The sequence below is a fragment of the Clytia hemisphaerica genome, unplaced genomic scaffold (assembly GCF_902728285.1).
Source record: "Clytia hemisphaerica strain Z4C2 unplaced genomic scaffold, Clytia hemisphaerica genome assembly, whole genome shotgun sequence".
NCBI lineage: Eukaryota > Metazoa > Cnidaria > Hydrozoa > Leptothecata > Clytiidae > Clytia > Clytia hemisphaerica.
In genome coordinates this window covers 1,726,732-1,739,365 of record NW_027103247.1, presented here as the reverse complement: position 1 = coordinate 1,739,365, position 12,634 = coordinate 1,726,732, and the positions used below count along the sequence as shown (strand labels likewise).

The window sequence follows — 12,634 nt, the reverse complement described above, 5'->3', positions numbered from 1 at the left end:
GGGTTAAGGTTGCCAATTTCTTAGGTGGGGGTTAGGATTACGAATTTCTTAGGTGGGGTTAGGATTACGCATTTCTTAGATGGTGGTTTGTACCCTGAGTATCAGAGGTTAAATTTTCAAAGAATATATTAACCTCTGAAGACCAATAATATAAATTTTATCGCGCATGTGTCAATCTAATCACTGTAGAAAGAATCAAAGATGAAGAGCAAATATTACCTTATTAATGTCTAGCAGACTTTATCAGTGTAATGCTTAACCCTAACCACCGTCTAAGATATTTGTAACCCTAACCACCACCTAAGAAATTCGTAACCCTAACCACCACCTAAGAAATTCGTAACCCTGACCACCACCTAAGAAATTCGTAACCCTAACCACCACCTAAGAAATTCGTAACCCTAACCACCACCTAAGAAATTCGTAACCCTAACCACCACCTAAGAAATTCGTAACCCTGACCACCACCTAAGAAATTCGTAACCCTAACTCTCACCTATGAAATTCAACCACCATGTAAGAAATTCGTAACCCTAACCTTTTCCAACGTCTAAAATTGTCCTAATTTTAGCCTTCTTCCAGAGCACCCTATTTCTCCAACCTATCCCATTCCCAAGGCCATATCTAGAAAATAGCCAGTCATATTGATGGCTCTATTTACAGTCCGGTCCGATTACCCCCATCATATCATTCCCAAAAACAGATGTATAACACAGTTATACAATATCCGTGCTTTTAACCTTTCCAGGAAAAGAGGTAATTATGAAAGCCGAATATCAAAAGAAAATTAATAGGGCTTAAGGAGGGCCGACTTACCGGAGGTTGTGATGGTTACCTAAACATTGTTTTAGCGTGTGCTAATTACGCTTTTCAGACTCATCTTCAAAAGGTTGGCTAAATATCAAGCTTATAACTTAATAAATTCACAAAACATATGCTTTGCAAAATGGTAATCTTCGGGGAAATTTTCCGGAGGGGGATTATGATTCAGAGGGTAATCTTAAAGAACAAAGTATGCAAGAACGTTTTGAGATGGATAATTAAGAAAATCCTAAGAACATTTTTAGGGTGTGCAGACATGCAATTTTATAGGAAATTAGACGAAAATAGTCATTAAATGAGTACCTTTGTCCATTTTTCTATAAAAATTGGATGTTATAGAGCAAAGCCTTAAAATGTTCTTAAAGTGTTCTTATTATTTTGGCTAACGAAGCCCCGTTTTCTTATAAAAGAAACGTGTAGCATTTCTAGGTTCAATAAAAGCCAAAAAAGACTTCAAAACTTTTTGACGTTCTTGTTAATAGAAAAGTAATTATGACAAATAATTTGCAAATTCATGGTAATAAAATCCTAATTAAATCCCTTTAAAATGTTACCTCAAAAATAGTTTTATTCTCATTTAGAAACCTCAGTCATTGTTTTTGTAAATTCTTTTTCGTAGAGAAAAGTGCATTGGGTAAAATGTTTAAAGTCTGTTCTCTTTTACCTATAACTTTTGAAGTAATTCTTCAATCTTTATGAATTTGGTATCGTTGGAAAGATATTTGCGAGTGGAACAATTTGAAATAAAAAAGTCTTTAAAAAAAATTTAAAAACAAAGATGAAAATGAAGAAGAAAAAAATGAAGATCTTGTAGAAAAGTGCTATAACTTTCATTTTCACTGGAGAGATTCTTTGATCTTAGGAGGTCACCACTGTAAAGAAATTTCTAAAAAATAATCATTCAATATAAAGTTATGATACAAAGTTAATAAGTGATTGACCCCAAAAAACAACAGAAAACAGCAGAAAACAGGGTTTTATAGACATTAATAAGCTTATAACTTTGTTTGATATCTTTTGACTGAATGATTATTTTTTAGAAATTTTTTCTCGTTCGATGATCAAGGATTCAATTCAGTAAAAATGATAGTTATAGCACTTTTCTATAAGATCTTCATTTTTTTCTTCTTCATTTTCATCTTCATTTTTAGAATTTTTTTAAAGAGTTTTTTATTTCAAATTGTTCCACTCACAAATATCTTTCCAATGATACCAAATTTATAAAGATTGAAGAATTCCTTCAAAAGTTATAGGTAAATGAAAAAAGAGTGCACACTTATCGTGAATAGACTTTAGTACATGATTTTTTTATAAAAGAATGTACTTTATAAGAATGTCCATGATAAAAATGGCCAAAAAATTGGGATGAGCTGGAGTTTTTATAAGATGCTTCCACTAATTGGTCATTTGAAGTAATAGAGATGACACGTTCTTTAGAAAAAGTAACAAAATTGTTTTACTACATGTTAACGACCAACCAAATCGAATAAGAGCTTGTAAAAACTCCAGCTTGTCCCAAAAAAATTAAGAATAATGCTAAGAATATCATATACAGGAGAACCGTCCTGTATTTTTATAATCTGATGTATACAGGACGGGTCAACCTCGTACCCAGGGCCTGATTCTCACTTTTTTATAATTTTAATGGTCGTTTCGAATCGAATTTGCTACACCCTATATAAAAAGCAAATCGTCATGGAGACGAGGTTGAGGACGGGTATGACTAGTCTAGCAAGCTAGACGACTAATTTATACATGGTAGAAATAAAGCAAAAAGTAATGAATGGAACAATTTTAGTCGTCTAGAAACCTTTGTGCACTAACTCCAAACAAAAGAAAAGTGTCAATATTTGCATTTATAATCTTTTTCCCGCTCAAAATAATTCTTGAGAAAAACATGTATGTGGATTTGTGTATTGAAAGTTTTTCATTTGAGTTGATTTTGTTTTGAGAGTTTGTTATTGCTTGATAAATTGTTTTCTCGCTACGCAAGTTTCTGCGTAGCTAGCCCCTGTATCTATAAGACTGGAACACCGGATTCTTCCAGTCGTTTATACAAACTAAATCCCGTGTATTATTATTATTAGTATTACACGCATTATAAACGACTCCAGTCTAGGGTATGACCTGTGAGGAACAAATCTGCCTCAAAAAAATTACAATCGGAAATTCGAATTTAGCGCTGTCCTCACTTACTAAAACAAAAACCAGATTTCGGAAGTTGCGCTTTCGCTAAGAAAGTGTAACCAGTAAAAGAATAACAAAATTTGATTGGCTATGTTTTCAACTGTTATTAGGATCTGGGAAATTCAAACTCTCAGCCCATACCATGCTATATATTTCGCCTTCAGTATATAGAATAAGAAATCATAGCATAGATCTTCAGGCTAAGAAATCAATATCACTCACCATCATGAAATTTTGCTAATCAAGCTAAGGATGCCGTTTTTAGAGCATTTTCAATTACACTCCTTTCACAAAAATGCCATCTTAGTATCTTATGCTTGAGACGTTTATACTAAATGTTAAATCTAGTTTGAATTAGGATCCTAAACAGTGGCGTTGTGGGAAAATTTTTCTGGAGGGGCCAGAGTCAATTATTTTTAAATGGCGCCCCCCCCCCAATTTTCCAAAGTGGCACCCCACCCACCAGTTTCAAAACTTTTACTAATTCATTTGCCTAGGCATAAAGAGGAAGGGAATATTGAGAAAATTGCCCCCCGGAAAACTGCCCCCGGAAAATTGCCCCCCGGAAAATTGCCCCCTAGGAAAACTGCCCCTAGGAAAACTGCCCCCCAGAAAATTGCCCCCCAGAAAATTGCCCCCTAGGAAAAATTGCCCCCCGGAAAATTGCCCCCCCCCCCCCGCCATCTTTTTTTTCCACTTTTTTATAAAAAAATCCAATGAAACTTCAAATGGCCATTGTAGCTGTAAAATAAAGTAGTTTTGAATTACTCTTATTAGGGTACCTAGTAAACGGGGGTCAGCGCAGCAGGGATGGATTGGAAAAAAGGTTAAAACAGCATAATCCGTACAAAAAAGAAGTTTCAGATTCCGAAAAATTGATAAGCGGAGGAGGGGTTGGATCAACAATGTCCTGGGTAGAAAATTGACTATCGCTAAACAGAGAAAACGCTTTCTCTGTATTCCATGGTTAAACCACATTATTCCTTATAAAAAGCGTCAACTTAATGAAAATTACGGCTGCAACCTGCAACCGTTGGACCAAGATATAGCCCCAAAATATTCTAGATCTCTTAATCCGTTAAGACGCGATCACGTAAAATTGCGTAATCCAAAATCTCCCAAATGTTGAAAATTGAGTCAGATTTAGTTTCGAAAAATGGAAAAATAGGGGGCAATTTTCCGGGGGGCAATTTTCCTAGGGGGCAATTTTCTGGGGGGCAATTTTCTGGGGGGCAATTTTTCCTAGGGGGGCCAATTTTCCGGGGGGCCGTTTTCCGGGGGGCAATTTTCCGGGGGGGCAGTTTTCCGGGGGGCAGTTTTCTCGGGGGCAATTTTCCTGACACCGGTGCCAAATAAACGGGGGTGGGTCGAATAAATGGGGGGGGGGGTGGAAAATTTTTCAAATTAAATAAACGGGGGGGGCCTAATTACGGGGGTTGGAAAATGGCCTTTAAACCCTAGAAAGGGTCAAAATATACTAAATTTAGGCTTTTCAGAGTAAAACAAGGAATTTTCCTTTTTGTAGCTGGGAATTTTTTCAAAAATTAATAAAAGGGGGGGGGGGGGGGGGGGGCCTTATAAGGTCCGGGGGGGATGGAAAAAAATTGAAAAATTAACAAGCGGGGGGGGGCCCGTTTATTTGGCACCTAAGAGTAATAAAACAATGTGTAATACGAGCGAAGCGAGCGAAAAAATTGATGTTTTATAATTTCAATATTGTTGTCAGCAAATTGGGCGCAGTTAGATTTTCATTTAATAATGCTGTATTGTACACAAAAAAACTTGTAAATAAGCTAGATTTCAAAGAAATTACCAATTAAGTGTATTGCGAGCGAAGCGAGCGAAAAAAATTGCAAGTTATTTAAAACTATCTCAGTAAAATTGGTCCTGGGGCGCAATTTAAGGCGCATAAAATATGATTTTTAAGATTGGGGCGTTTAAAAAAACTCTTTTTTGGCGCCCCTTGCTCTTCGGCGCCTCTTCAAGAAAGCTCCGCTGGGGGGGGGGCATGGCCCCCCTGCCCCCCTGCCACAACGCCACTGATCCTAACCTTAGAGTGCTGTAAGAATATTTTGGGATAATTTTCCAAAAAAAGTCAAGAATATCCATGATGAAATGGATTACACCATTCTTATAAAAAAAAGCGTCTATCCAAAGTCTGCAGCCGAGAGACAAAAAGCATCTAACTCTAAATCCTCGCTAATAGAGGTGGGGGGCGTACGATCTGACGGTACTCGGGATAAGGCCTAATTTAGGGCCGGGAACCGGTAAAAACGATAAAAAGTGTTCGGGAAACGGTATTTTATAAGAGTCACGGCGACGGTAAAACACCTGATTTTTCGTCTGGGATGAGGTAATTCTTATAAAAAACAACGGTATTTCGGTAAAAGTCATACGTAGACGGTACATAAAATTTTCGGACTATTAAAAAAGGTTGTCACAGGAGTCAGCATATAGGTAAAAGAATCTTACACCATTTCATAAAAAATGTTTAAAATTATTTTTGAAACGTTAATGCAAATGTGCACGACGCTTTATAAAGCCCGGTTTCTATGAAGTATAGAAAATCTTCGTTTTGTTTATTTCATAAACATCGACCAGAAATGGCGACCACGACCAGCGACCGCGACTGGCGACCAGATAAAGTTGGGTTATCGAGTTTTTCCTCTTTCTCCACCGTAGAGTCTTTCTCTTATGATCATTTATTTATCGAATTGAAGAGTAAAGTTCACCCCTGTCTCACGTTAGAGCAGTGTTATTGAATAGAGTTCAATTGCTACGTTTGTATTTTCGGCATCAAATTCAGTGTAGAAGCATATGCAGCAGATCATTTGTCAAAATAAGTATTTTGACAATATAAGGACAATAGAAAACTAGCGAGGACAATTTCTATCATCTTCATTCCTCCCTTCATGTAAATAATATTTTAAGGCATCACACTAGTCTAGCAAGCAGACGACTAATTTACATAGTAGAAAAAAGCAAAAAGTAATGAATGGAACAATTTTAGTCGTCTAGAAACCTTTGTGCACTAACTCCAAACAAAAGAAAAGTGTCAATATTGCAATTATAATTTTTTCCTACTCAAAATAATTCTTGAGAAAAAAGAATATGTGTGGATTTGTTGTATTGAAATTTTTTCATTTGAGTTGATTTCGTTTTGAGAGTTTGTTGTTGCTTGATAAATTGTTTTCTCGCTACGCAAGTTTCTGCGTAGCTAGCCCCTGTATCTATAAGGCTGGAACACCGGATTCTTCCAGTCGTTTATACAAACTAAATCCCGTATTATTATTAGTAGTATTGGTATTATTAGTATTACACGCATTATAAACGACTCCAGTCTAGCATCACACTTAATTGCCCTGTCAATATTTTTTTCAAAAAGTGTCACTTTGTCTAGAAAATGACTGGTAACGTCAAAAGTCACTTTTAGTTTTCTCTAGCTAGAGTAATTCTCAGCCACGTACTCAGTGGTTCATTTGAAAGCCACATCAGGACTCGATTTGGATGTTCTCTACGGTGGAGAGAGCAGGTAAACTCGATGACCCAAATTTATCTGGTCGCCGGTTGTGGTCGCTGGTCGTGGTCGCCATTTCTGGTCGATGTTTAGAAACTCCCTGTTATTTAGGCTTTTTGACTTTTTTGTTTTAATGTTTGGATGTTTCTATTTAGTTTCATAAAATTGTAGGTCGCAAAACTAAACAAATAAAAAGATAATTATGAAAAAAGCACTTTCGATTCTTGAGTTATTTTGATTTGAAATTTCTTTATAAACAATTGAATTACATGGAAACGAGGCCGGGCTGTATGTTTTAATTTTTATAAGGGATTTTACCGTGAACAAAAACAGTCATAAAATTGATAGAAAAAAGCTTTTTAAGCTAAAATTTTCAGCATGCACTTGTCTTTATAGGAGGAATACAAATATATAGTTTTCAATATGGTTTGAAGACCTTCAAAAAATACAATCCGGGAAAGGTGTACAATGAATTTTGAATGTTTAACAAAATACAAAAATATTGATCTACCTCGTACATATTCTATTCCATTTTGCCGAATTTTTGACTTCTAGTCCTTAGAATTTTATGGGAAAAACAGCGGGACCGGTATTTTCGAAAATCTTTGACGGGATAACGGTAATTTTCAAAAAAATGGCCGAGATGGCGGTAATTCAAAACCTCGTACGCCCCCCCCCATAGAGATTAAGATGAAACTGAATCAAAATGTTAGCTATTTATCTCTTTCATAAAAACAAAAGAACATATACAATGAAAAAGATCTTACTTTATTGGAGAAAGCTGACAACGAGTGAAAGAATCCACATAAATTATGTGGACCAGCCTCTTACAGAAAAATATATATAGTACAACATACATATGATACAAGTAAAATCCTAATTAAATGTGACAAAACGCAAATTAATACGCAGCGATAAACTCAAGCCTTCGTTTTGATGGTAAAATTTTATAATGGCTAGTTGAATGATGTTGTATGTGTTTTCTTTCGGTAGTTTATATCATGATAGTGACATTTTATGTTATGATGATTTTTCCGTTATTGTTGGACTGCTTTAGACGCTGTTGTTTTCCTACAAACAATGGAAACAAAAACTTAGTGAATTATGGAGTGGAAAGTCTCTGATACGAATCATTTTAGAAGCCAACAGAACTAAAGAGCCGAAACTGTAGATTGTTTTGTTACTTCAACCCTACCCCTAATCTTAATGACAGTATAGAAAAGGTAGTATTTGGTCGACCAAAATTGTGGGAAGCTCAGGGGAAGGCAATTGTCTTTGGTGGTCAATATTTATCGGCGGCCCCTGATACCATGCTACTGAGAAAGAGAGGTCAAGTGGAAAAAGATACTTACACCACCAGATTTGCAACAGACACGAGCGCATCCAATGATAGAGGTTGTGAAAGTTGCGATGCATCCCAGAACAGCAAAAGCGACGAAACTTCTCAACAAGTTCACTTTCGTTTCATGGCCTTCAACACAGCTCGCTAAAGAAATAAAACAGTTGAATTTGATTTGAAATAATCTTTCCAAAAAAGAAACTTGAAAATAATATCAATATCAAGAATGAAAGACTGTCCAAAAGTTTGAGATTGGTTCAGCTGGGGATTTCTATTAGGCTGGTTTTCTGCGATGTCGCTACTGTACTGGGGGCAGATGTGTTGTTAGGATTATATAATGTGCAGACAGACATAGGCCCAACCCTCTTCAACATATACTCTTTTAGTAACTGCATGTGGTCCAATGTGGTTTACGATAAAGTTAAGATAGCAACGTCTTTATGATTTCTTTTTATCAACCACAAAATGAAATAAAAATTTTTAACAGATGTAATAATAAGATAAGCCTTGATAAGGATCGGTTATCCGTACTGATGTCATTGTTTATGAAACAATTTCAGACTCAGAGTAATTTTCATTTTTCAAACAGTCCTACAATCTGAATTTTCTATTCTGCTAGGAACTGTCCTTTTTAAAGGTTTAATCCAGTTTTATTCTAGGCTACGTCACATCTTCCTTCGTTTCGAGCGTAAAACTCCTACTCTTAAGGCCTAAAAGCCTGGAGCTGTCTATTATGTAGACTAGTTTTATTCCAAATGCAAACCCCCAGTTTATTTTCACAAGCTTTTGATACTTTTGCCTATGAAGGGATGTAATGCCCTTAAAAAAAAAAACCTCTCTCGAAAAAATTCGAATCTTTTAATGACATTATTGCGTGTTTGCATGTGAGGGAAATTTGAAGAGAATTTTTAACCAGATCATGGTCATAACATGTTGATAAAACTATTATAAAACATGTCAGTAATTCGTGTGAATAGCCTCTAAAGTGAAGGAAATTGAATTTTCTTTGAAGCTTTTTTCATGGTTTATATTTGAAAATGTTCCAGTGTGAAAAAAAAGCGTGAAATCCTAAATAAGTTGGTTTTATGAAATACAAAAATGAGGCCTCTTTCGTATCTCTAGTTATTTTGCGGAACGTAATATTAAAGCTTTGCTGTGCCGTCCTGCCACGAAACTTATTTCACTTTTTGGCGTAGCACTCTGCACTCTCAGGGGTGGTGCAAAATACCCGATGTTAAAAAAAAAAGACGTGATCTGAATAAGCCTGGTATTTGCTACTGATTTCCTCAACGGAAATAACGACAAACATCCAGTTTTTCGAGGCGTTTCAAAAGAAAAAATGATGAAGTCACATGAACTCTTACTTTGGTTGATTTCTCCACAAGCATCAATTGCACCGACAGCGAGTCCGAGAATGATTGCACCGATAGCCAGGATGATAGTGACGATGATACTGACCACCATTACGCCAATTAGCTAAAAAAGAAACGACAATGACAAAAAATTACACCCCTGTGTCATTAACCTGATAACAGCTGGTCATAATTTTCTTACAGGCAAGGTACCGTAAACCTCTTGAACTGGAATTTCTAAAACAAGAATCTTGAGGTGCGCCGTAAAGTCGAAAACTAAATTTTCCTGATACAGCGCCCTATTTCAACTTTGTATCGCTATTTTCTTGTCGTTCCCAGCCCACTCTTGGCGATCCACGGACCTCAAGAAAATCAGATTGCACATCCTTCTATCTGGATTTTTTGAGCTAACAACAATAGAATTATCTCGGTTGGGATTTCAATAGAAATTTCTATTCCCACGTTGGGAAAAACTTTAACCGAAGCTGTGATACAGGGGTGTAAAACTATAAGAAAAATTCTTAGAATTCAGAAAGTGCTGGAAAGTGCAAGATATTTCAACCCCATATATTTACAGGGTTTGAGAAGCTCTAGCTCGCTCTTAAAGTTCAAGCTCCTCGCTAGACTTGTAAGCAAGTCTGTTATGAGACAAGTGTGCTTATAAAAAGTCGGACAAGATGGTATTAAGATGTTACCAAGGAGGCATAGACAAAAGATTTTCAGTAAACTTTGGAAGAAAGATTCAGGGAAGCGGAACAAGGAAACTTAACATAATTCAGAGATCGCATTTTAATAGGGCGCCTTTCTGATGAAGAGCTATTAAGAAAAATTAGAGCGCTAAATGACTAGTAATGAAAGCCATTTAAAGATAATTTCTCTTTAGACCTATGGGAAAATAGTTCAAGTAAACACGAGAAACAAAAACACTATTAAATAAAAATGTGAATGCGAACGAACTCCTTACCATTCCTCTTGAGCGACGGCATGCATACAACACGGCTAAGATACCAGAAACCAAAAGCTAAAATAAAAATTCATTGGAAAGAATAAATTACCAACATTACTTGGACTCCTAATAGGTAAACTGCTCCGCGGTAAGATGTTTTATTAAATGAATTAGCGCGGGAGTGAACTTAAAACGAAACTTCAAACTTTCCTAAGCAAGACAAAATGAAGCCTTAAAATTTCGAATGACAAATTGAATCTAATATGTATTTCCTTTGTTTTATTCACGTTTTACATTTTACAATTTTGGCGGTAAATGTTACTTTCTTATACCGCGTTTGTAGGGAAACCACGCAGGCCACGTAACTTACGTAGGAACTGTAAGTGACAAAAAAATTCTACATGGGGATTACAGTACTACAGTATAGACATAAGCAAGCACATGAAAAAAGAATGTCTACAATATTTGCATTGTTCTAAAATCACTTACAGGGATACAACCAACGAACGTGATGACATTTGGAGATCCAATCTCAACATTGTACACAATCGTACAAACCAAATACAAAAATCCTAGCAAGATTTTAATAGCACCCAAAATAAGTACAGTTTTCTCAGCTTCCATTTTTTCTCCCGTGAATTTTAAGAAATCAAAAAATATTCAAAATCGCGTATAAGAGCTTTGCTTGAATTCAAGGTCGGGTTACAACTGACGAAAAATGATATTCGCGTGTCCGCCCCTTTAGATGAATAGAGTGAGAAATCCAGCGATATTTATATCCTATTGTTATTTTGCAGGGTCTGCAATTTTGATTTGATTGTTATCATCTTTGTTTCGTTTTTCTTTTTGCAGATAGCTCCTTGAATAGACCATTGTTTCGTAGATTTTCGTGATTCTGTCTACATGAGCGTTTTTAATAAAGTAGGAATACATAATGAATGAGGGGACGAATAACGTATTATGATATTACTGAGAAAAACATTATTAGTAATGCTAAGTCGTGAATAAACGAATAGAAGCTTTTCAAAACAAACTGCGCGTCAACTATTTCCATTCACTGTTGGTTGATCTGAAAATCTGCTTTTACAACATTTGTGTTTTTTTTAACCTAAACATATCCCCTTTCGGTTTCCATCGTTCTCTTTCACAACTTTTCACGGGGGAAATTGACCGTTGTTACACCATCGTTGATAACCTGATAACCTTAGAAAAACGTTTGTAAAACGTTTTCCCCTTCTTCACTTAAAAGGACTTACTCATCAATTTTAATTTACAAGCTTTTTCACGTTGGATTGACACGGTTGTGGAGCAAGATTGGTCGAAAGAGGAAAAGGAAAACATTTTTTGCTTATATCAGCATAATATAACAATAGGTAGACACTGTCCCGACTTGAAATATGTGTCTGTTTTGAAACGGGAACAATTATGTGTAAAAATAAAACCTTTAAATTTAAATAAAATCGGAGTTCCTTCATAATAAAGAAGTGATGAACATTTTGACTACATTCAGAAAATAGAAAATTGTTTATCTTAATAACCCTTTGAGCATCTTGAAATATCTATCTTCCAAATGACTTGAAATTTTGCAAGTGTGCACCAACTTGAATTGGCATATTTGGTGAAAATGTTGGCATTATTGATGACGAGATGCCTCACTTGATGGCGTCATCATTCTTCGAAAATGCCGAATATAGGAGAGGACCCCCTCTAACTTTTTTTCACTTTAATCTTTTTTCTCAAATTTCGTTAGGTAATTCCACGTGACATATTTGGGGCATTGGAAGAATTTCTTGCGAGCTGTTGGTATCGTGTATTTTACAGACCGGCCTAAAAATTGTCCTTTTATGCGTAAATCAGCCCTAGGATTGTAGTAGTGATTGGAAAATGCTATTGACTTGAAATTTTGACAAAGTATTAGGTATTGATAATACAAGCTTGCAGTCAAAATTTCAGCAAAACCGGATTTATAAAAGTGTATTTCATAGACTGGTCTGCAAGGTACCAAATTATACACTGTAAAAAATAATTTTCTAAAAAGTAGATAAAAATTCTTAATACTAGATAAATTATCCCACTTTCAAGATAAATTTTCTATTCCGATGGGTAAGAAATTTTATCTTGATTTGAGATGGCATAGATTTTTTATCTAGAAGAATTTTCTTGTTTTAAGATTAAAACCAAGTGCACATTTCAACCTAAATTATCTTGTTTTAAGATGATATTTTTCTCAAAACAGGATAATATCATTAGATATTTTTTCTTGTCATATCTTGTTTTTAGATATTTTCACAATAGAGATCTTTCTTAATTTAAGTTATTGTATATGGGGAATTACCCAGTTGACACATTGTAAAGACAGAAATGGGTACCGACAGAAATGCGTGGTTTTCAATAAAATTGAGTCTGTATAATTTGAACCAAAAGGCTGGTGTTTCATCTTTTCTCCGTGATTAAAATGCCGCAAAAATCTC

General features: G+C 35.5%; 1 protein-coding gene across 1 annotated transcript; it reads right to left on the bottom strand.

Moving 5' to 3' along the window:
- Positions 1–7,230: 7,230 nt before the first annotated feature.
- On the bottom strand, positions 7,231–10,914 carry LOC136822944 (uncharacterized). Its single transcript, XM_067079279.1, has 5 exons — positions 10,653–10,914; positions 10,182–10,238; positions 9,230–9,341; positions 7,879–8,012; positions 7,231–7,597 (listed from the first exon to the last, which is right to left on the bottom strand). Exons 1-5 carry the CDS (start codon positions 10,785–10,787, stop codon positions 7,580–7,582), a joined length of 456 nt encoding a protein of 151 aa, XP_066935380.1. The 5' UTR covers positions 10,788–10,914; the 3' UTR covers positions 7,231–7,579.
- Between the last annotated feature and the right edge of the window lie 1,720 nt (positions 10,915–12,634).

Coding starts and splice junctions, on each gene's coding strand:
- LOC136822944 (XM_067079279.1), bottom strand. CDS start 10,787: ATGGAAGCTGAGAAAACTGTACTTATTTTGGGTGCTATTAAAATCTTG. Junction 10,239..10,652: donor CGTTCGTTGGTTGTATCCCT/GTAAGTGATTTT, acceptor TTTTTATTTTAG/CTTTTGGTTTCTGGTATCTT. Junction 8,013..9,229: donor TTGTGGAGAAATCAACCAAA/GTAAGAGTTCAT, acceptor TTATTTCTTTAG/CGAGCTGTGTTGAAGGCCAT.